General features: G+C 43.0%; 1 protein-coding gene across 11 annotated transcripts in view; it reads right to left on the bottom strand.

The window, feature by feature from the left end:
- LOC104927908 (membrane-associated guanylate kinase, WW and PDZ domain-containing protein 1) overlaps window positions 1-20,982 on the bottom strand; it is an 89,131-nt gene that overhangs the window by 10,641 nt on the left and 57,508 nt on the right. For 3 of the 11 annotated variants that reach the window (XM_019267798.2, XM_019267793.2, XM_019267797.2), the window contains 12 exons: window positions 20,539-20,806; window positions 20,180-20,227; window positions 19,826-19,908; window positions 19,265-19,303; window positions 17,248-17,305; window positions 16,922-17,034; window positions 15,311-15,433; window positions 14,715-14,900; window positions 13,187-13,798; window positions 5,938-5,972; window positions 3,219-3,474; window positions 696-787 (listed from right to left, as the gene is read on the bottom strand). In XM_019267798.2, the coding sequence (XP_019123343.1) occupies window positions 696-787; window positions 3,219-3,474; window positions 5,938-5,972; window positions 13,187-13,798; window positions 14,715-14,900; window positions 15,311-15,433; window positions 16,922-17,034; window positions 17,248-17,305; window positions 19,265-19,303; window positions 19,826-19,908; window positions 20,180-20,227; window positions 20,539-20,806 (1,913 nt within the window). The remainder of the gene's footprint in view (window positions 1-695; window positions 788-3,218; window positions 3,475-5,937; window positions 5,973-13,186; window positions 13,799-14,714; window positions 14,901-15,310; window positions 15,434-16,921; window positions 17,035-17,247; window positions 17,306-19,264; window positions 19,304-19,825; window positions 19,909-20,179; window positions 20,228-20,538; window positions 20,807-20,982) is intronic. The other 8 variants (XM_027288723.1, XM_010742093.3, XM_010742091.3 and 5 more) reach the window with 7 other exon arrangements.

Raw genomic sequence — 20,982 nt, 5'->3', positions numbered from 1 at the left:
CTTGTCTATCAAACAGAGTGGCATGAATATAGTAGCTTTGTAATTATGATACAGTACTGTGGCTAATTAAAGTCATTAAACTGCAGTAAATTAAACCACCAGCCAAGAGGAAGCGCGGTGACTCACTGTGACTTATCTCTTTTGGATTTGAATTAATCTGTTAAACACAGCAGCGTTTCAGAGTCTGCTGTTTCAAGGTATTCGTGGCTGACGTTTCCAAGAAACCGAGAAGGCCATGGAGAAGCTTGTGCGCTTTAAGCATTGTGTGGGAGTGCACACACAGCTTTGACAGAAACAACTACCACCCAGAATTTTTGGCACAAACAACAAGTACTAACTCCTGTGGGGTAGCCCTGAAGCCTGCTGCCATTTTATTTCCCTCTATTCCTCAATATCTGCTTTCCGCTCTCCCTCTTGCTCCCTCCTTTTAAGACAAATATATGGCGCACAACCAGAGGGATTGTGGGTAAGGCCTTTGCTTCTCTTAACAAGCTGTCTGTATGATCCTCTAGAGAGCAACAGCTCCAGTTAGAGACACAGTGATGTGTTAGGACTTTCTGCTACTCCGATTTAAAGGCAGACTAAACAGAAACACAGCGGGGAAAGGAAGCTCTTATAGAACATTCAGAGATATCAAATCATCATTGATAAATTCACTATAATATTGATGGATTCAAAGGTGGAGGGATACTTACAGGCTCCCCAGGCTCATTTCCTCCCAGGATACGGAAGCCAAAGCCTGTATCCTTCCGCCAAAGGAAAATGTCCTGCTCTTGGCAATCTGGCACTGAAATATAGACAAGAGAGAACAGTGAGAAGACTCCATGGAGATCAAGCACAAAATCTGCCAAAGACCTGCAGGCTTTGCTCAGCGTTGACTGATTAGCATCTAAGTATATTAATCATTGAACGTTTATCGCTCTAATCAACAAGTCATGTCTCCTGTTTGGTCTAATTATCGCAAAAACCCACGTCCAGTTGTGTAATCACTGATCAATACATTTTTCTATTAGTGTCAGAATGAGAGCAGGCAGGATTAACAGCTGCTCCTTCCCTCCCTCGCCTCAGTTCTTGCTGAGGAGATCGGCTCCTTGTTCTCGCGTGCACACCGCAAACTAGGCTGCAAAGTCTCACGCTGTGAGCCCCGCAGCCTGACAAGTTACTCAATAGCGATTGCTATTATTAGCCCGCGTTTATAACTGAACCTTTCTCACACACGTGGATTTGTAGCCTTACTTTCGCCTGCTTCTTTCCTGCTTTCCCTTATACACCCACTCACGACTCCTTCGCATCTCACCACGGACAGAGCAGACTGTGGAGGAGGACACAGGCAATTTGGTGTCAGTCTGTTCAACCCACAGGGCTGGTCCACACAGGAGGCACAGACCATTTCTACTTGCACTGCCTGCTGTCTACATGGCTGCTACGCAACACCGGTAGTGAACCCATTAGCTTCATCTCTCCGTTTTCATGCTTGGTGTGAATTACACTGCTGCGGCTAGACTTGTAATTAACCCTCCGCTGAACTGTGTCTACCAGAGTAGTGATCAAAGCAACATAAACTAATAAAGGAAGAGGTTTGGCTGTGCGCCACATCAAGCGACAGGTGACATGAAAACATGGAGGGAAGCAAAAATCCCAAAAGTTCTCTCTCTCTCTCTCACGCTGTCCTGCCACTGAAATATTGGATCGATGGATGCATGGCATCATCTACTCGGGAAAGTACAGACAGAATCTGGGCCTCTTTGACATTCTATTGTCTTCTTCTCTCTTTCATGTTTCATTGTGTCTCCACTCCTCCCCCACCAACTCAAGAAGTAGCTTCAACTCCTTCAGGGGTTATCAAACAGATATACCAATCAGCCGCAGCTTAAAGCAGCCCTCTCAGGGCCCAGTTAATATTTAATCAGCAGCAGTCCTAGATTCTACACGCAGCCACGATTATTAACCAACACTGCAATAGAAGGCATGTCCACATCTGACTGGCAACATTCCTCACAATGTGCAACAAGCTATACAAACACAGCGGACCTGAAATCTACAATCACAAAGCAATCTTTTATGATACTGAGCTGTATTTCACGGCACATGCAGACCTATTCCCCCTTTAAATATCACCTCCAATACAAGTGCAGGAGGTCTGAGAGATGTAATTCAGCCAGAGCGATCGAGTGAACCTGTTCTTTTGGAGAATCCTACCCTCTCTCTCGCAGGCTCTTCTATTAGAAACAGGAAAGAAGTGGTTTGACACCCTTATAGTGTTTCCCCATGAATAATGTAAGAATAGGCCATGACTGCAAATGATATTGAGGAGTCTCACACAGAGGTTGCCTACTTTCTGCTGTTCTAGTTTTAGATTTTTTTTTTTCAGAGACTAAACAGAGTGAGAGACAAGCTGTTTGGCTGCTGATAATTTAGATGTGATCATTTAAAAAAAAAAAAAAGTGATTTAAAAGGTGAAGTGTGCCCTGTATCCTCACTGGATGATGTGCAGGAAAGTGCCAACACACATCCTGTTTTTTGTTGGGGTTTTTTTGTACTTGCTGTGACGCAAGCACACACACATACCACCACACCGCTCATCAGCAGGCACTTCTACAGTTTTCAAGGACACTTCCCACTTGAAGGCACCTTTTGTCACAAACAGCAGTTGTGACTCAGTGAGCACACAACTGTTAAGGTATTAATGAACGCAAACGCGCATAAAGAGAGATGTTCTCTGTCGTGATCACACTGTGATTCTTGTACACTGTACAACTTTATACAAATACAATAATCAATGCAAACTCCAATCAAAGTGATCTGATGTTTCCAGGCCACGTTTTGCACTTTATCAAAAGGTGAAAAGTTCAGTCAGTGAACAAAAGAACTCTATCTTTGATCCAGAATTCTCACAGTAGAAGTGTTAAATAGCACTCAAAAGTGACTGCCAACCATTAGTTGAGAAGATTATAACACATTCAAACATTCAAAGGTCCATCTTCTTTTGTAACTATTACGTGATAATAGCCCCAGATCTTTAGGCAGGTCATTCCGCAATTAAGATCTTTTTTTAGCCATCAAGCGTCTCCTGCCAGATGATCTGAGGCCATCTTCATCCCTACAGAAGGTTAAAAGGTCTGTAATATCGCTAGAGGATAAACCTTGCTGACTGTTAAACTCTAAAGTCAGCAGAATCTTCGAATCACTAAAATAAGCTTGAATTTAATTGTACTCACGTCGACTCTCGTACATGCTCCTGGACTGCGCCCAAATCTTAAAGGGGTCTGGCTTCTTCTGGAGGGTGAGGGTGCCATCTGCAGGGTCCTGAGGGGGCAGGCCTGGCAGTGGCTGGGTGGGGGCAGCAGGAGTGGGAGCCACAGCCTCACTGGGCATGACAGAGGGTGGGTGGCTGGGAGAATCTGTGTGGGTGCTGCGATGGCTGCACACACTGTGCTGGGAACTGCTCTGGCTGTCTTTCCTCTCTAACTGGTGCTAGGTGGACAGAAAACAGAGAGAAAGAAAAGAGAGAGAGGTGTGTAAGTGTGTAAGGGATGGGGGTGGGTATAAGGCGATGATGAAGGTAGAGGGCAGAGAGAGGAGAGAAAAAAAGTGATAAGTGAGTCAGTGATAAGGGCGAGATATAGGGAAAAAGAGATGAGTGAGAAAGGTGTTGATGGAGGACATTGAGAAAGAAAAAGTGTTCAAGGTCATCTTTTTTAGACATTGCAGTGGAACATATCACAGTAAAAACGTCCGCTGAAGAGTGAGGAGAAATGACTTGGTTTCCATGGTTTCGGGACAAAGACAGATTGAAATGTGAGGGAATTTTAATGAACAAAGATATTGCCTTTTATGAGTGCTATGATTATGATGCTTGGAAACTTAAGAGTCAAGGTGGGTCTCAATTAAAACAGGAATGTGTAAACTCAAAGAAAGCAAATCATAAAATCTCAACAGCACAGAAGAATCCTGATGGGTGGGAGAGAATTGGGAGAGAGTGTTTTGTTGCCACTGATTAAAAATATCGGGTGTTTCAACAGTTTAAACAGTTGAAACATTTGGTGTTAATCTCGCAGGCCATTGACCTGATGAACTGTGGCTGCAACACAACAACATCCAGGAAAATGCTGCAGTGGCCTATCAAATATGTGCAAGGGCACATTCGTGGTAGACTACTTTGTAATGTGAGCACAGTATTTCTGTTTAACTCACTATCATTGTAACGAAAAATAAAATGATAACTCTTTACATTGGGCTGGTTTTGGTCTAAACACCCACGTAGAGTACCGTGGGTTCTTTTTATGACCTGTTATCGTGCTTCTAGGCATGTTTTTGTGTAATTCTTCAACCAGAGAATGTACACGTTACCACGTTATTATTTGCAGATGCACATTACCAAAAACACTTTTTCAGCTTTGTGAAAAATGAGCCTTACTGAGAAAATGCAATTACTGACGGCGAAAAGGCGCCAACATGGCAACAGAGTCATTTTTTTTTATCTGATATGAACATTAAACCAGGGCATGAGATGGTAGAGAAGTCGTGGCGCGGTGTCCAAGTGTCTCACTCATCACACAGAACGAGATGAAGGGTCAGATATTCCTGTAATGCTTTCTAATGAGGACAACAGCCATGCGAAATTGATTTCTCATTTGATCACTGGAGACTTACTTAATGGACTGAGACAGCACAGTCTCTCTTGCATATGGGACTTTACTGTGAGCATTTATTTAGACTCTTAACTGGAGGCAAAATGGTTGTTCTGGGGCTGACACGAAGTCGCATGCAGCGTGACATTTCACTGACATAACACAGAGGGAGGGAAACTGGCTTTTCCTCACTGGGAAACTAATCCAAAGTGACAGTCAGGCAGTGCCACTATTGGTCCCTCTCGACCCCCTTACAGCTTCCACCCCTCCTCCATCCACTGTGCCATGTGACCTGAATAGGTAAAAGTGACTGTAACCATTCTTAAAATAATCCTGATTCTAACAGACAGCCATCTAAGGGCAGCACTTGTAATTTCGATCAAGAGACACAGGACGAGTTTTTCTTTCCAAGTGGTGTGAATTGAACCCATCACTGTCCTTGGATGAGCCTGTCCAGAGGAAACGTCCTTCTACTATAACTCTGTGGCTCTCCAGGGGTGAATTAGGATGACAGTAATTTAAAGCTGCAGTGGCATCTCTTCTGTGCTTGTATTGATTTTTTATCAGGTGAAATAAGTCGTAAAAATGAGTGGGCATTTGCTCTTAAAATTCCTGAATAAGAGCACTGTCCCCCCCCCCCCCCCATCCTATCTTCCCCATCACAACTACGAGCCACATTGCAATCTGTTGCAATCTCGCCTACAGCTTCCCCAATCTCCCTCTGCTTTGTTTTCAACTCACTCTGTCGTCATTGCCCTCTCCTCCCTGTCTGTTAGCCTCAGTCCGTCCTCTGTATCTGTGGGCTATCATAGTGATTCACTGTTGTGGGACAAACCATCACCACACTGGTCCTCCCCTCCCTCACCTGCATCTTTTTTTCCTATCTCGGCTTCATGCCTCTCTCTCCCATCTTCCCTCAGCTCTGGTTGTCTGCCCTCCTCAACAGCTGGTCACTGTTACACTGTTCTGCCTAGGCTATGGTTAATCAGTCACAGGATGGCAGCATGGCAGGAGGGATGTAGAGAAAAAGAGAGGGTATTAAACAAAGAGGAATGGAAACACGCAGGCAAGAAAAGCAAAGAGGAGGCAAACAAAAGAAAAGTCAAAGTGACAGACTGACAAAAAAAGTGATGGGGAAGGGTGGCAGCAGGATAAAATGTGAAGATTTTTGAAGCTCTTATTGCAGAACAGTAGAGCAAGAGTTAGACATCATATCTCTGTGTCATCTCTTCTTTAAATAGCGCTCCCTTCACTCAGTAGAGCTAACACGCACACACACAAAAGAGCTGAAGATCAGAGTACTCACCACCAGCTTTGGACTCCTCTTGGCTGGCACCACTCCTGCAAAACATCGGCAGAGAGACAGAGAGAGCATTAATGACCTGCTGTGCTCTACCCTTGTCCCCTCTGATCAAAAACTCCCCAGGACGAGGAAATGGACCCTGGTTCCTGCTGCAGAGCAGACCGGCTCTCTCCTCCTCTTCCTCCTTCTCCTCCTCCTCCTCCTCCTCTCTTTTGCTTTCGCTCTCTGAGCAACACACTGCGCTAGGCTGCTCTCTAATCCAAGTGATCTCCCCCCCCCGCGCTGTATCCCGCTCCACTCGGCGCTCTCACCCGTGCTATTAGAAGAGGAGCAACTGATCAGTCTGCATTAGGCAGACTGACTTATGCTGCAGCAGCCCTGGACCGCTAGTCCGAGCTACAGGTCCTCCATAAGCAACCACAGACCCCCACCAACCTGTCCACCCGCCCTCCCCGCTAGTCTGCTTGCCAGCTGTCTCCAAAACGAGCTCTCCAGCAGAATCTCAACTATTGCCCACTGAGAAGGAGCTCAGCAGCTTGAGCATCATATCAAAGAAAAGCCTGAGCTTCTGCCTTACTATGCACATCTTCTGAGTAACTACAGAGCTGTTTCCTCTCCTCCACTCCCACTGCTCTGCTCAAAGCTTACATTGAGAAGCTGATCTTCTCTCTCTGCCTTTTTTTCCTCCTTGTTCCCTCCCCCTCCTCTCTTTCCGTGCACCATGACTTGTTCTCCCTCTATCTCTCTCTCTCTCTCTCTCTCTCTCTCTCTCTCTCTTTCTCTCTCTCGCCCTTCCATATATACCAGTTAACATACTGTAGAGAGTCACCAAGAAGATCAATCTCATTTGTGCTAATGAAATATTAATGCTCGGAGCCTGTTATCAGGGGAGATGATTCACACATATGAGTGCGGGGAATAATCTACATTCCCACTTTAATCTCAGTATTTTCACAATCATCAGGTAGTTTCCTCTACCTGGAGCATATCAACACATACTGCTTTCCAAGGAAGCTCCTTTCCCTTTCTGAGGCTCTTTTTCCTGCTACTATGGTACAGTATATCGAGACAAAAATAGACAAATGAATGCACGAAAGACATGAGGCAGGATTGGGACAAGGAGTTGCTGTTGCCAAGGCAATCAAATTGTTCTGTATACAGTGGCAGCAGTCTACCTTGTTAAATATGAGGACCTAGCAGTGGCAGCACCTCCACTTTACAGCAATGCCCGACGTCTGAGCCATCACAGCGTCATTATCCTTCATATTTGCTACAGAGACCAATGAAATCGTATTCTTTCCTACAATACCAAACATGCACAGAAAATCCTAACTGGAAGTACTACTGGAACATTCCACCGACATTAAGACATGCAACAACATGCAAGCATCCATCTTAGCCTCTTTCTGCTGCGTTGGCAAAAAATCATTAAATGTTAAAACTCTCTGTTGCTGCAAAGCCCCTCTCTCTACACGATTCATAATTCATCCTCCCTATTTTCTCTCCTTCTCTCACACACACACACACACACACACACACACACACACACACACACACTTACTCTAGCTCTCTCCTTCCTTCAGATTATGGGGGTGCCAGTTACTGGAGCCAAGTGGAACATCTCAGCTGCTGACGTGCTGATGAATGTTTTTGTACATGTGTGTGTATGTGTGTGTGTGCGTGTGGGTGTTTTTGTGTGTGACCCGGGAAGGACACACATCAGACGAAGGTCAGATGTCAATAATAAGTGTTTCCCATTACAGCAGCAGGTTATATGACCAGAAGCCCTAAATTACACAGTGTGGTGGGAGTTCAATAAAAAACCTTTCACTTTGAAACAACCTCTGAAAATATCCAAATTGGCAACAAGGCTGACATAATTAGCATCAAGCATATAGAAATTGCATTTAACTCTGGCCATATGGCCGATTTGGACACGGAACTGAGGGGGAATAAAGATTCACCAAACTTCTGTAGTTTGACCCCAACTGGGTCGACTAGAACAGCTTATTTACATGCTGCACGGTGTGAACACATCTTCATGCATGATGCAGTCTTAAAATCTGCTTAACCCTTCCTCTGGCATTGTGATGCTGATGTATGCATATAATTCGAAGTTGATTGAATCCGGCTGAATGTAACATTTATGAGCAGCTGGAGCTCGGCGAAAAGAAATATGGGAATTGCATGTTCCTGCACACACACACGCAACTGTGTGGAAGCATCCATGAATACATGCAAGCTATACAGATGTAATATGGGCACAGGCACGTATGGAAGAAGGTAAGAGCTTGTGTGTGGCCGCATACTCGTCAATGACGTGCGTGCTGTGCATAAGTAGTATTTACATTATGCACCGGGGCCATAATCCTGATATTTTTTACTCTGCTGAAGCTGATGAATGACAGTAAAGCTCTGCACAACAGAACGCTGCTGCATTTAAAAGACTCTGAAAGGATGCAACGTTGGCTTAAAAGGCCTGATTTTATCATTACTGAGGCAACCTTATGAGAATGACTGAGAATGTGTTCATTATTATTCAAATAAGAAAGGAAGTAAACAAACTGGAAGTCAAAGTGAGCTTGGTGACCTAAAGGAGGCTGCTTCCTTTACTTCTTTTACAGTAGACTCTGAAGTGCGCTTATAAAAACTAGTAGAATTACAAATAAATGTGCTAATGAGGAAATTATTGAATGGCACTAGACAGAGAGGGTAGATAGACATGTATTAGCAATCAGCAATGTGAGTACTGGTGTTTTTGCTCAGTAGCTTTAATAATTTCCATTCAGGGATCTAAGAACAGAGGCTGTAAAGCCCCCCCTGAGGCAGATATGTGATTTTGGGCAATATAAATGAAATTTGACTGGTGATAAAGGAGTGGGTCACACCTATGCCGTGTATGTACATTGAGAGCAAAGTGTAACGCCAATTCTGAGATTTCTTTCAAAATACATGGTTGGAAAATTGTTGTTGAAAGCGATATATTACTGAAATGTGAGGTTGGAGGCCAAAACAGTTTTTCACCAGTTTTCAGTCCAGGATTTTTGGGTGGTCCTAAAGGGTGGCTTGATGACACGCTGATGCCACCCTGAGCATACCCCTGCACTCCTAGCTGAGAGACAGAGATTAATTAATCTCACTCAGTGTCATGTCAGTTTCTGAACTCATCTGACACGTTTCAACCGCTTCAAAACTGATGCCTGACTGCTCAAACAAGTTAGCGTGGCTTCAGCACATTCTGCGGACACTGCTGATTTTTACCCAATTTTGACACCTGATATCAGGGACTTGTCAAGAACATATATTTATTCTTCACAAAGGCATTCGATTCTTTGTAAATAAAAGTGATTTTTCCTTGCGCTGAAAAAGCTTGAGCTTTTCAAACTGAATCTGCATCATGATGAGTGGTCCAGTGTTTCAATATGCTGTTGAAGCTGTGGCCTTGGTGGGTCTATACAGAGCCCACACACAGCACGCGAATGATCCTTTCTACAGCATGAGCAATGTTCTCTTTTGTTGAGCCAAACCCATAAATATTTGTCCTTGTTCTTTTTATAAGATTGTCCTGTTATTATTAGTATTCTCTCTTCATCTACTCTAAATTACAGTTTTACTCTTCCTCATGGCCTATTACCATATTTCATTCGTCTACCTTCAGTTTTCCTACACGTAATATCTCCTCTCTCTCTGTCTTTTCATTTTCGCTCTTCTTTCTCTCTGTCTCTCAGGGGACAGGAGCGCTGTGCACAATTGTCATGGCAACAACGATGGGAAGACAAGATGGAGGAGTCATAGCTGTGCTGGCCTCCTTTACAGCAGTCTGTGAAAACACCAGATGTTGTCTTTAAAATTTTATCGGCTAAGAAGACGTGAAATGGTAATAATGTGTATTTTTTGACATGTGGATAGATATCTGCAAGAGTGCTGAAAAATCACTAAATGACAGCTTTTTTTTTTTTTTTTCACACTCACTACAAATTAATAAACATTACTTCCAAATTTTCAAAATGCCCATCTGGCTCGTAGACATCTTTTTTCTTCACTTCACAGTCCTTTAGCAGCTTCTTCCTTCATTACCACAACAACCCATTCTACCTCATCTGTTTCCATTGCACAAATTACATGTTGCCATTCTCCCCTCTTGTAGGTGTTCAACAACACCAGAATTGAAACTAGAGAGACAACAGCGGCAATCCAAAAACAAAAATGTAGTCTCTGTTCATTTCAGACACACACTGCTCTGCCATAGCAGGGAGCATTAAAGTAATGGCAAAGTGCACTACAGCCTCTTGCAAATGATCTGACAAAACACATTTAAATGTTTTACTTGTAACGCTTCTGAACATGCAGTGTATCTCTATCAGAGATTAGCCACAAGCGAACTACTCACTGTTCAGTTCAGAGCAGTACTGCCTCCTGGGATCAGCTGTTGTAACATTACAAAAGCTCTTTTTCTTTCTTTTTCATGCACATCTGATAAGCTAAAACTATGTCGCATTCATTTAAAAAAAAAAAAACATTTTGTCGTGCTGTAAGGACACGTAAGGTCTATGAGAGCTCAATCTACTGCAAAACAAAAAAAAATCGCTGTGGGATGAAATGAATATGTTTGAGAGAAAACAATCCCTGTGGAAAATCATTGTGTGATGTTATATCTGTTTGACCTTGTGCTTTGGGTCCTCGCTTGAAAACTGACTGCTGAGTGAGTCAAACAGCACAGATTGATGAGTCACAGATGAACAGATTAAGCCTTCTTCTCCTCTATCTGAAGTCCACCTTGTTCCTCCTCCGCCTCCTCCACCTATACTTCTCTAAACCAATCGCCTCATATATACACTTCCAGTGCTGTTCAGCAATTCTCACACTCTCCTCTAATCCTCCACCTTCACTTTCTAAAAACATGATCCCTGGTCCTCCTATTTCTCATCCTATACTCTCTCTTCTTATCTGCCTTGCAGTGCTCCTCTTAGCTCCCATAATTGTTGTTTGTGAATGATTATGCGCTGGCTGCTAGCGATCACTTGAAAGGTCACCACATCATTCTCACACAGAAAAGGCGAGAACGCATCTCAGTTGCAAGAACCATTATTGTTGTGTACAGCTGCAAAATAATAATTATTTTCTATGTTGATTAATCTGTGATGTATGTTTTGGATCCATCAAGCAAATTGTTTTGTTCTACAAAATGTCAGAAAACACTGAAAAAAGGCCGTCATAATTCCTCAGAGCCCAAGGTGACGTGTTCGATATTAAAAAGGGAAAAGAAGCAAATCCTCACCTCATCCAAGAGGCTGGGACCAAATGTTCATCATTACTGCCTGATAAATGACTTCATGATTGTTGTTAATTGTCCTAAGGGACACTTTGTGTCAATAATTACAATCATGTAAGTTTATTGCATGTTATAATGTGCGAGGTAGGTTTTATTTTTTGTCTCATTCTGTGTGAAACACAATATCGTTTAGGGATGTAACTCCATGTGCACTCCCCCCCTCTAAACTTTGTCGCACCTTTTGTGTCGTATTCTCATTTCTAGGTTTGTAGATGTGGATCATAGCAGTAGTCACAATGAGAGGATTTGGTCCTAAATTTCACCACAGGCAACTTCAAATAGGCTGTCCGTAGAGATCCACTGTTTTGGATTGACTCATGTCTGTCGACTCTCATCTAAGATAACCCAGAATGGCACAGTGTGAAGGGCCTTGATCGACTTAACAAACACCTTATAGTTAAGACGCCTTTCCAATTTCGCATCTGAATCTTTCATACAAGATGCACATCTAAGAGCTACATATCTAAACTCAACAGTCTCAGAGCTTGCATCGAACACTTCTTTTTTTTACCTATTCCTTGATCAGACTGATTTAAGACCATAATTTTTGCTACTTTAGTATTTTACTTCAGCTAAATTCATTTACAGCTGCTTGTCTTCAGATGACATTTAACATTTGAGACATTCTGCTTATTTTGTAAAAATCAAAGCCCACTTTTTAAATTTCAAACAATACTCAGCACTTTATCTAACTATTAAGACAGCAGCTTAATTGATGTAAATGATGTGTATGAGTGTCTAGTTTTGTCCCTCATCACCTGGCCACTTACCTGAGCTCATAATAATGACAGGCTGGTGTCAAAGCTAACACACATGATCTACTGCTGTCAGCCGCCCTGCCTGCCCCAGTGACTGCCTGTAGCCGCCTACCAACTTATCCTTTCCTTTATATCCTCGTCGTCTTGCTCTTGCTCTCTTTGTACATCTCACTCCATGCTCTGGCAACAGGAATGCTGCCCTGCGTCCGTATCATTCTCTCTCTCTCACACTCACACAGAGCCATAATGATGCTGACATTTAACACAATACAGCAATGTTACTCCAGCAGCAGTGCACAAGGTCAACTCATTAGAGGGCATAATTGATGTGGGGTGCATATCCTAACCTGCCGCTAATAGAGATCCGGGTCAGCCGGCATGGACAACAATTTAACAACAATAAGGGCTGGACACAAATGAGGGACCTCGAATGTCATTCAGTGTCTGTGTGGATACTTTACACTCGGGCAAACAATTTGTTTTGTTTTGACATTTCAATGAGAAAAGCATTTATGTCGGGGTCATTTCGGGGCACAAGTGTAGTTTGTAGGAACATGAGGGGGACAGTGTAGCAGTGAACAGGTTAAGAATCCGCAATTAAAGATTCACATTAATAGCATGTCATCACAAGTATAATTTGGGCTCCAATCTGCTCTCAACCATTCATTCCAGGTAAACTATTTCGAAATAAAGGCACACAAGTTATCCCAGTTCTCAAATAGGCAACATCAACGTGAATACTGGTCCATTTAAGCATAATCCGTATTCATAGCATATACAAGTACCCAATGCGCTCCTCCTCCCCTCCCCTCTCATTCATCTACATCGCCTCTTTACCCGGCCTCCCACTCCTTCCCACACTCATCTGCTCATCGACTGCCATGCTAACTCAAGCCTGTCGTCTCTTTGCCTCTCCTCATTTCATCCCATCCAGTCCGAGCGTTTTCAATCCGCCGCCCACTCTCTTCCTCACTTCTCTCTCCTGCTTTCTCATTATGTCACTCTTTTCCAAGCCAACTATTAAAGCTGTTGTCTCTACAGCAGACAACAGTGCTTTCTTTTGTGCACTTAATCACACATCATTTCATTTCAAAACCCTCAGTGCATCCTGCATCTGTTTATCCACCCCTGCTGACAAATATTTGGAATCAGGAATACATACCTCTTTGCACCAGCATGGTGACTTCACTGCCTCTGGGACATTTGCTTAGCAGGTCCACCACCTGATTGTGGCTCATATTCTGGACATTTCTCTTGTTGACCTCCATCAAAATATCTCCCTCCTTTAGGCCACGGCAGCGCGGATAGTCCACTATCTGCTTTACCCTCTGCCCTCCTCCCGTCAGGCTGTCAGCAATTGTGAAACCGAATCCTTTGTCGCCCTTCTCCATGTGGATGGTGATCAGCTCGGGCTGTGTGGCTATGGACGAGGCCAGGGTGACCACATCGCTGGAGTAGCCGTGCGAGCCATTTGAGGCCACCTCAGCTGAGGGGCTGTGCGGCCGCGGCTCCCTCATGCCGTTAACGGGTCCGGCCTGGTTGGAAGGTGAGTCAAACGTCTCCTGTCCGTTGACGATGATAGGCTCCTTATCCAAGATTGCCACTGAGGTCACCAGGCTGGTGTTGGGGTCATCGGGATCAAAGGGCAGCGGGTAGCCACGGCATAAGGCCAGGTCCACCATGGAACCGATGGGGATGGATTGGAAGATCTTCACCACCTGTGCGTGGGTGTAGCCCAGCACAATGGTATCATTCACACTGACTATCACATCACCTGCAGCAAGGAAAATTATATTGTCAGTGATGCCATCGTTTACACATTTAGGAGCTATTTATTGGGGTTTGAGGTCAATATATCAAGTATATATCACAGTGGGCTGTGCCTTAGACCCAGTTTCAGTGTTCCCCCTCACCCACACTTCTTTTAAAACCTGGCACCTACTTCACCTAAATTGTAACATGACTGCCAACAGTCTGCTCGTGACATTCAGGTGCACATTATGCTAGTAGCGGGCGGTTTCATTAGCCATCAGCCCACAACATCTTCACACAGCCCTCTCTGGAACCACAAAAGACTTCATACAACTTGTTTCCAGTTGTATTCTCCAAGATCTGTGAACAGACTTTGATATGTAAAACTGAATTTTATCGACATCACCTGTGAAATCACTATAACTGTGCGAGTGCAGGCAGGTGTGAGAGCTTCAAACACTTTGTGTGGAACTGGACAGCACTTGATGAAATCGTATTACCTGGACTGAGACATTTCTATGGACAGTCAAGTCTAGTGTAGCACAGATATTTATATAACAGGAAAAAGGCATCTTGTAACTTCCTTATGTTTTATTATTTTTTCTGTTTTAATTGCCGTTTTAACATTACAACACTTTGCATTATGGGCTATTCCCTTAAGCGTAGTTAGCAGAGAGTTATGGGAAGTGTGCATAAAGGGCTTTAAAAAAAAATCAATCAGAGAGCCCTTAAGCACTTTCTGAATTCACGGTGGGATGGCCCCGAGCCCTCGCAGACTTTGACACACTCCAGTAAAGTGGTGCGTAAGAGGTGACACTGGAATTGGATCTATAAATAGTACAAGAACTGGATGGATGTAGTGTAGGACCACTACTACAGTATGTGTGTGTTGCTGAATGAAAACAGAGCCCCCTGTGGATAATGGTTGTGTACTGCACCTGTCTCCATCTTGCCATCCACGGCTGCAGGCCCGTCCAGCACCAGACTTTTGATCTGCAGAAACTCATCTGGCTCGTCACCACCGACCACAGTGAAGCCAAAGCCACGCCGGCTCTTCTTCAGCTTCGTGTTGATGAAGGTTCCTTTCAGTTCTGCTGGGTTTCTCGTGAAGAAAGGCTTCCCTCCTGCAGAATACCAGAGACACAACTCTTACCCACAAGTCCATCCACATGTTCTACATTCAACATTCCTGTAGGAAAGGACGAGACGTAACAACATCTAATTCCTCCAATATGTAAGTGTCGTTTGCTGATACGTGGACAGCTTTCACAGTTTGAAATAACCAAACGAGTCTTGCATTGGCTTGGCATTTTCACAATCATTGATGATGTCCTATACAAAGAACACTTTAACAAATCAGCAGAAATTAAATATATTTTCTGCCCAGAAGTGTGGAAGTGTAGATGTAGTAAATGAAAACAAAAGATTTTCTCTGTTTTGAACTACATAATGTATCTTTGGGCTTCTATTAAGAGTACATGATAGAAAAAAAATCAAGCAGTAGTAATTAAGTATCTCAAGCATAAAGATTTACTTTTGGCTCCTGCAGGGCCGGGAGGTAGAGTTGGTGGGACCTGCGGGTCCCTGTAGGTCTCCAGGTGGTTTGGAGCGTAGTTTGCTAACGGAGCTGCCGCTGAGGAGTGCTCTTCTATCCACTCTGCACAAACATAATCACACACACACACATTAATTGACACACACTCAACACAAAGGTGTATTTATAATCCACACACATGCACACACATAAACACATGACATCAGCACACACATATAGACGCAGAGCTTGTAAGCACTTACTGTTCATACTTGCCATCTGATTCATTTTTTATGCATTTTGTTATTTGTTGCATGTAAGATACTTTTGTGTTGTAATTAAAAAAACAAACAAACAAGTATATTGGTATAAAATGTAGCAAAACATCATACATGTTGGCTTAAGAACAGTTTAAATGTTATGACTGTGGCAGAGTAAAGAGGGGGGGTTTTAAAGAAGACACTGTAGGACCCCCCCTCAGACAAAATCTCACAGACACCTGCACCTGTATGTCCAGAGGTTTTCAACACGGGACAAACATCTGTATATGAATGGATAGAGGAGAATGTCAGTGTTCCAGGAATATAAGAACCAAACATTTTGATGGGACAATCTGAGCATTAGCGCTGCCAAAAAAAATAAAATATTGATGATGCTGCATGAAAAAGGTTCATATCAATGAATGTCGTCATGCTGTAAATGTTCAGAGATCTTTGGGGGATTTAGACAGGAAGTATAATGTTGCCATGGATTCACTTGAGTTGAGCTGAGCTACATTAGAAAAAAAAATAGTAATATGCCAGATTAGCTATTACCTCTTTGTGTTTGCTAAGTATCCATGGATGTACTATCACTGGATTACTTTGATACTGAAGAAAACATCAAGTTATAAGAAGCCTTTTTTTATTTATTTCCAATCACATTTATGGACTTTTATTTGTGATGGCCATTGGGGATAATGGCATTCTTGGAAAGTGGATGTTACACTGAATCTAAAAATATATGTATCATATGTAACACAAATTACAGTAATTTGGTGCAAAGGGGTTTAAAGTACTTTAATTGCCTCTGTGGGCTATCTGTCACGGCCTCTGCAGCTCCAGCTCCTGATCATGTTGATGAATGGGCTAAAGTACAGTAACTAACTTCCTGTTGTTTTCAGAAGCACGTCTTAAATTTGCCTCATGTTTCTCCCCCCACATCCCCATAAGTGTGGAGGCGAGCCTCAGTTTGAAAACCTCTGGGCCAAAAAGTAAAAATCTTTTCCTAGCCTTTTGGTGGCAAAGCAAATTAAATGATCAAATACAAAATGAGATACAGCATTTATGATTTTAAATCATAATTAATGTTTATAAATTAAAATCTAAACACCAAAGACGACACCAGGACTTGGGCCAGCTCTATTTTTAGTTAAATTTCTCTGAGAATCAAACTTGGCATTTAGTGAAAAATATATTTTATCATCTTGATAAGGGAGTCGAAGTCTCGTCAAAGAACAGAGACTAGCAGTCTGGCCCAAACCCAGGAGAGCAGTGGACAAACTAGAGGGACATGACACTCACAGACATGAAGAAAGAAAGAAATGGTGCCGTGCCAGGGCAGGAAACGAACCTCGAATATACCGCTCACCTTCTGGAGGCTGCGGCTGTTGCTGCTGCTCCAAGATTTTCCGACGCCGCGCCTCCAACACTGGGTTCTCATACTGAGTCTTCCTGTTTATATGACTAAGGCAGACACAAGGAGAGGAAACAAGATAATAAGATTTATTTAAAAAACAATGCAGAGAAAAAAAATATTACAGTATATCAAAGCTCCATCAAATGTTATCAGTGTGAAGGTCCGGCCTTAGATTCCTCAGAGGGAGAGAAAAGGTCTTTAATGTGGAGAAACCTTGTTTTTCTTTTGAAGCTAAAGTGTCGATAAGGTGATTAACTTACTCTACATAGTACACCCCGTACACTGGGTCTTCTATCCTTTCCCATCCTGGAGGCAGCTCTGAAATACAGACAAGGCACACAACATTAAACACAGAATAACAACACTTTGACCTCAACCATTAGCTGTGCTGAATGAGTTACTGCGGTTGGGTTCAGTCCCAGACAATTCAGTTTATTATACTGCAGTTACAGTGGGTATAGATGGCAAAATTGTACCTCTTATCTCACATTTCTGCTTATGGCGTGAATAGAAATTACTTGTTTTTTTTTATTGTTTTTGCTGCTCCAAGAGATTGGATCAGTTGTGTTGTGTTATGTCTGTAAGCATGGTTCATCAGAGCTCGCTGTCTTGACAAGATGCTGCATTTTGCTGTTTTGAAAAAAAAAGTTTATATTTTTTATCTTAAAAACAACTTGTAGTCTTTCATCCTGTTTCTAACAAGACTGTTAAATGCTCCCTTTAACAATTTCTTGTTTACTACACTTGTAAAAGTACAATGTTTCAAGCACAAACTAGCTCCTTGACAGTTACAGATGATTGTAGCGTCTCACAAAAACACGAAAAACAAAGACGCTACACAGCTTCAAACGAGTCTCGACAGACAAGTGGACTGCACATTTAAAAAGAGCAAAAGAACGTATCTATTATATTACCATAGTATTTGGCTCAGCCTAACACTGCCTCACTCTCACATGTGTGCACGTTGTACACACACCTAACCACTCTCCATGGGAACAGGCGGACAGATGAGGTCTATCAAACTGACACGTTCCCATTACGATGTTGGCATCTCAGCCCACCTTCTCACTGTATTTGATTTCAGACAAATACATTACCTCCTTGTGTTACTGTGGGTACTTCTCCAAAGTCCAGTAAACACCTTTATAAGAGACTGGATTTCACAATCAATAATCACGGACTGTCTGCATCTGAGCAGCCAGCAATAATAAAAGGCTTACAGCCCAGACATCCAAGGCCTCATCTGAGGCTGAGCTCCCGATCCATTTGCTGTTTGCGCTACCTGCAAGTGGAGTATGAATCGGCAGCCATTTGCCAGTCTGTGAAGCAATTCCAAGTACATGTATCAACCACATGTGTTTTTGTGAATCTGAGACCAAGAACTATTATTCATGCTTTGAACTGTGAGGAGTAGAATATTTGTCACGTCTATCCAACCTTTGGATACGGATATTAGAGTTAAAGGAAGCTGATCAACAACATATAAATAAAGCATAGCGGTACAGTGTAACTCACTGTAATACGTGTGAGGGATCAATACTTCTTCTATTGTACAGGGAGACATTCAGAGAGCAAAGCAAGAAATGTAATAAAACCATCTGCCAGAAACATTGAAGTCGTATTTGACACGGACACAGAGACGACTTTACATCAGCTGGATTTATTTGCCGCCTCTGATCTTCAGGAATATGCACAGAAAATCCCAGATGCTTTAAAGTTACTCTTTCAGTAAACAAATACAGATTTTTCTTTTACATACAGTTGTCAAAACACACTGTGTGCATCCTTGGGGTTTAAGAACGGAATTTAAATCCGTTGCTTTCTTCTGATCTTATAAAACCTGCAGCAGCGTGTACATGAGCTTTCAGTCTTCTCCTCTTTTTCAGTCACATTGCTATTATCATATTACCATGCCACCACCAACTGTCAATATGCACCGCCGCTCTCTGCAGCTGCCACAGTCATCTATCATGTCATCCCTTTGCTTGTAGCATGCAGAGCAAGCTCTACACTGTTGCCTCATACAGCACCACTCATGGTCAAAAGCACCTTTTTAATTCCTTACAGCTATCTTTCGTTTTGCCTAGAAAAATAAATCTTTCCACCGCAGCCTGCTGACAGAGCTCACATTTCAAACAGTGTGAACAGAATAGATTATGTTACCACTTTAATGCAGCGTCACATGATCAATTTTCAGAGATGGACGGGTCATAACTGTCAAATTACCTAATAAAAATCATCAGCACATCTTATGGTTTAAACACCAAAAAATCTTACCTAGATCGGTCTCCAGTTCTTCTGTATGTATCCCTTCTTCTCCAAAGATGAAAGCAGGATGAAACAAAGAAAACAAGATGAAGAATAGAAAATGGGATGGAGAGCAGAGCGGAGCGGAGCGGAGAGGAGAGGAGAGGAGAGGAGAGGAGAGGAGAGGAGAGGAGGAGGTGGGACAGGGATGGAGAAATAAAGAACAAATAAAGAATGAAGTGAGAGTTTGGAGGAAGGCAAAGAGGGAAACGGAAACACCTTAGTTTGATATAAACAGAATCAAACAGCAGCCAAAAAGTGAAGCATACAACTTTACGTTTCACCACTTGATGGTGCAATTTAGCAATCTGTGCTCTGAATTCTGAACTGACATTTCATGTGTATTTGTTGGATTCAGTCAGACTGTGATAATAGTTGTGAAAGGCAAAATCAATCAATTGTAAATATGCTACTGAGAAACTAAGGAATTAACTATGTGTGAGACTTCAAGCTCTACCTGCTGATTCCTAAACCACTACACAGAAGTGTGAGTGTATGCCTTTATTGCATAAATGATGTGCAGCAGCTTACCATCATCGTCACACTCTTCTAGAGGCCTGGAGACTTTGTCTCTACACCGAGGATCCAGCCATGATGTGGTCTTTGTGTTGTGGCTGAGAGGAAACAAACAAGACAACAGAACAATTCAACACAGGCCATCAAACCGACATATAAAAGCACAGCAGGGGCGCATGAATGCATCAATAAGAATTAGAGTGTAAACCGCGTCAGCAAGTTTACAGAAGACAGCAGGCATCTGCTGCAAAGAGAAATGGGTATAACAAAGCGACACAGGCAGGATAACAACAATAAACGACCTGACTTTTCCCTCTATTGTTAAACAAGAACATACTGTAAAATCAGTGATAGCAGAAATGAACATACAAGCTCTGAAAACACACAGCCATGTCCTGGTGGTGTGCCTTTGCCGTGCTGCAGAGAGGACAGAGAGGTGGAGGTAGTCAGGTGATCAGGATGTGATCTCCTTTAGAGATCGGGACATGCAGGGATTAACAGGAAAGCAGTGTGGAACCCAGGGGGGCTGGGCAGGTTGGCTGGGGAGAGGCCTAAAAACCAAATCATGGGGGAAGACAAGCCACTGGACGAACAAAAGGGATAATAGTGCAGGTAAAATACAGAAAAACAACTACAGTATGAGCTACGGTGACAAATACTTATTCAAGCAGTGCAAAGAGTGTGTGCAGCCGGTCAAATTGTGAATGTTGCAGGTTGTTGATACATACTCTATGAAGTAAAGCTCTCCGTTCTCAGTGTAGGCCATCTCCCAGTTTTCAGGCAGCGGTCCCAGCGGTTCTTCTGGTGACACCTGCGGCTCTGCAAGTGTCTGCTGACCACTGTCTGTGGTGGAGGTGGCCGCATTGTTCAGACCACAGGATGGAGCATTATCACGTGCGGGGTACGGCCGGAGTATGCCGCCGCGGCTCTCGTCCTGGTCGTTAGGGTTACCTGTGCACAGGAAAGGAGAGGGGAAGAGACTACGCACTAAGGATCCTGGGTAAACACAACAAGCACAACACGGAGTGACAAAACACCAAAAACAAAAAAAAGAAGAACAAAAGCACAGTTTATATCTAATGCATGCAAGACATGAGCAATGTCACTCACTATCATGCAACCTAATCACACCAAACTCAAAGCACTGCCCCTTCCCCCTATCTGAGATTTAG

This window comes from Larimichthys crocea, chromosome XV (genome assembly GCF_000972845.2).
Source record: "Larimichthys crocea isolate SSNF chromosome XV, L_crocea_2.0, whole genome shotgun sequence".
NCBI classification, from domain to species: Eukaryota; Metazoa; Chordata; class Actinopteri; family Sciaenidae; genus Larimichthys; species Larimichthys crocea.
This window is presented reverse-complemented; position numbering and strand designations above follow the sequence as displayed.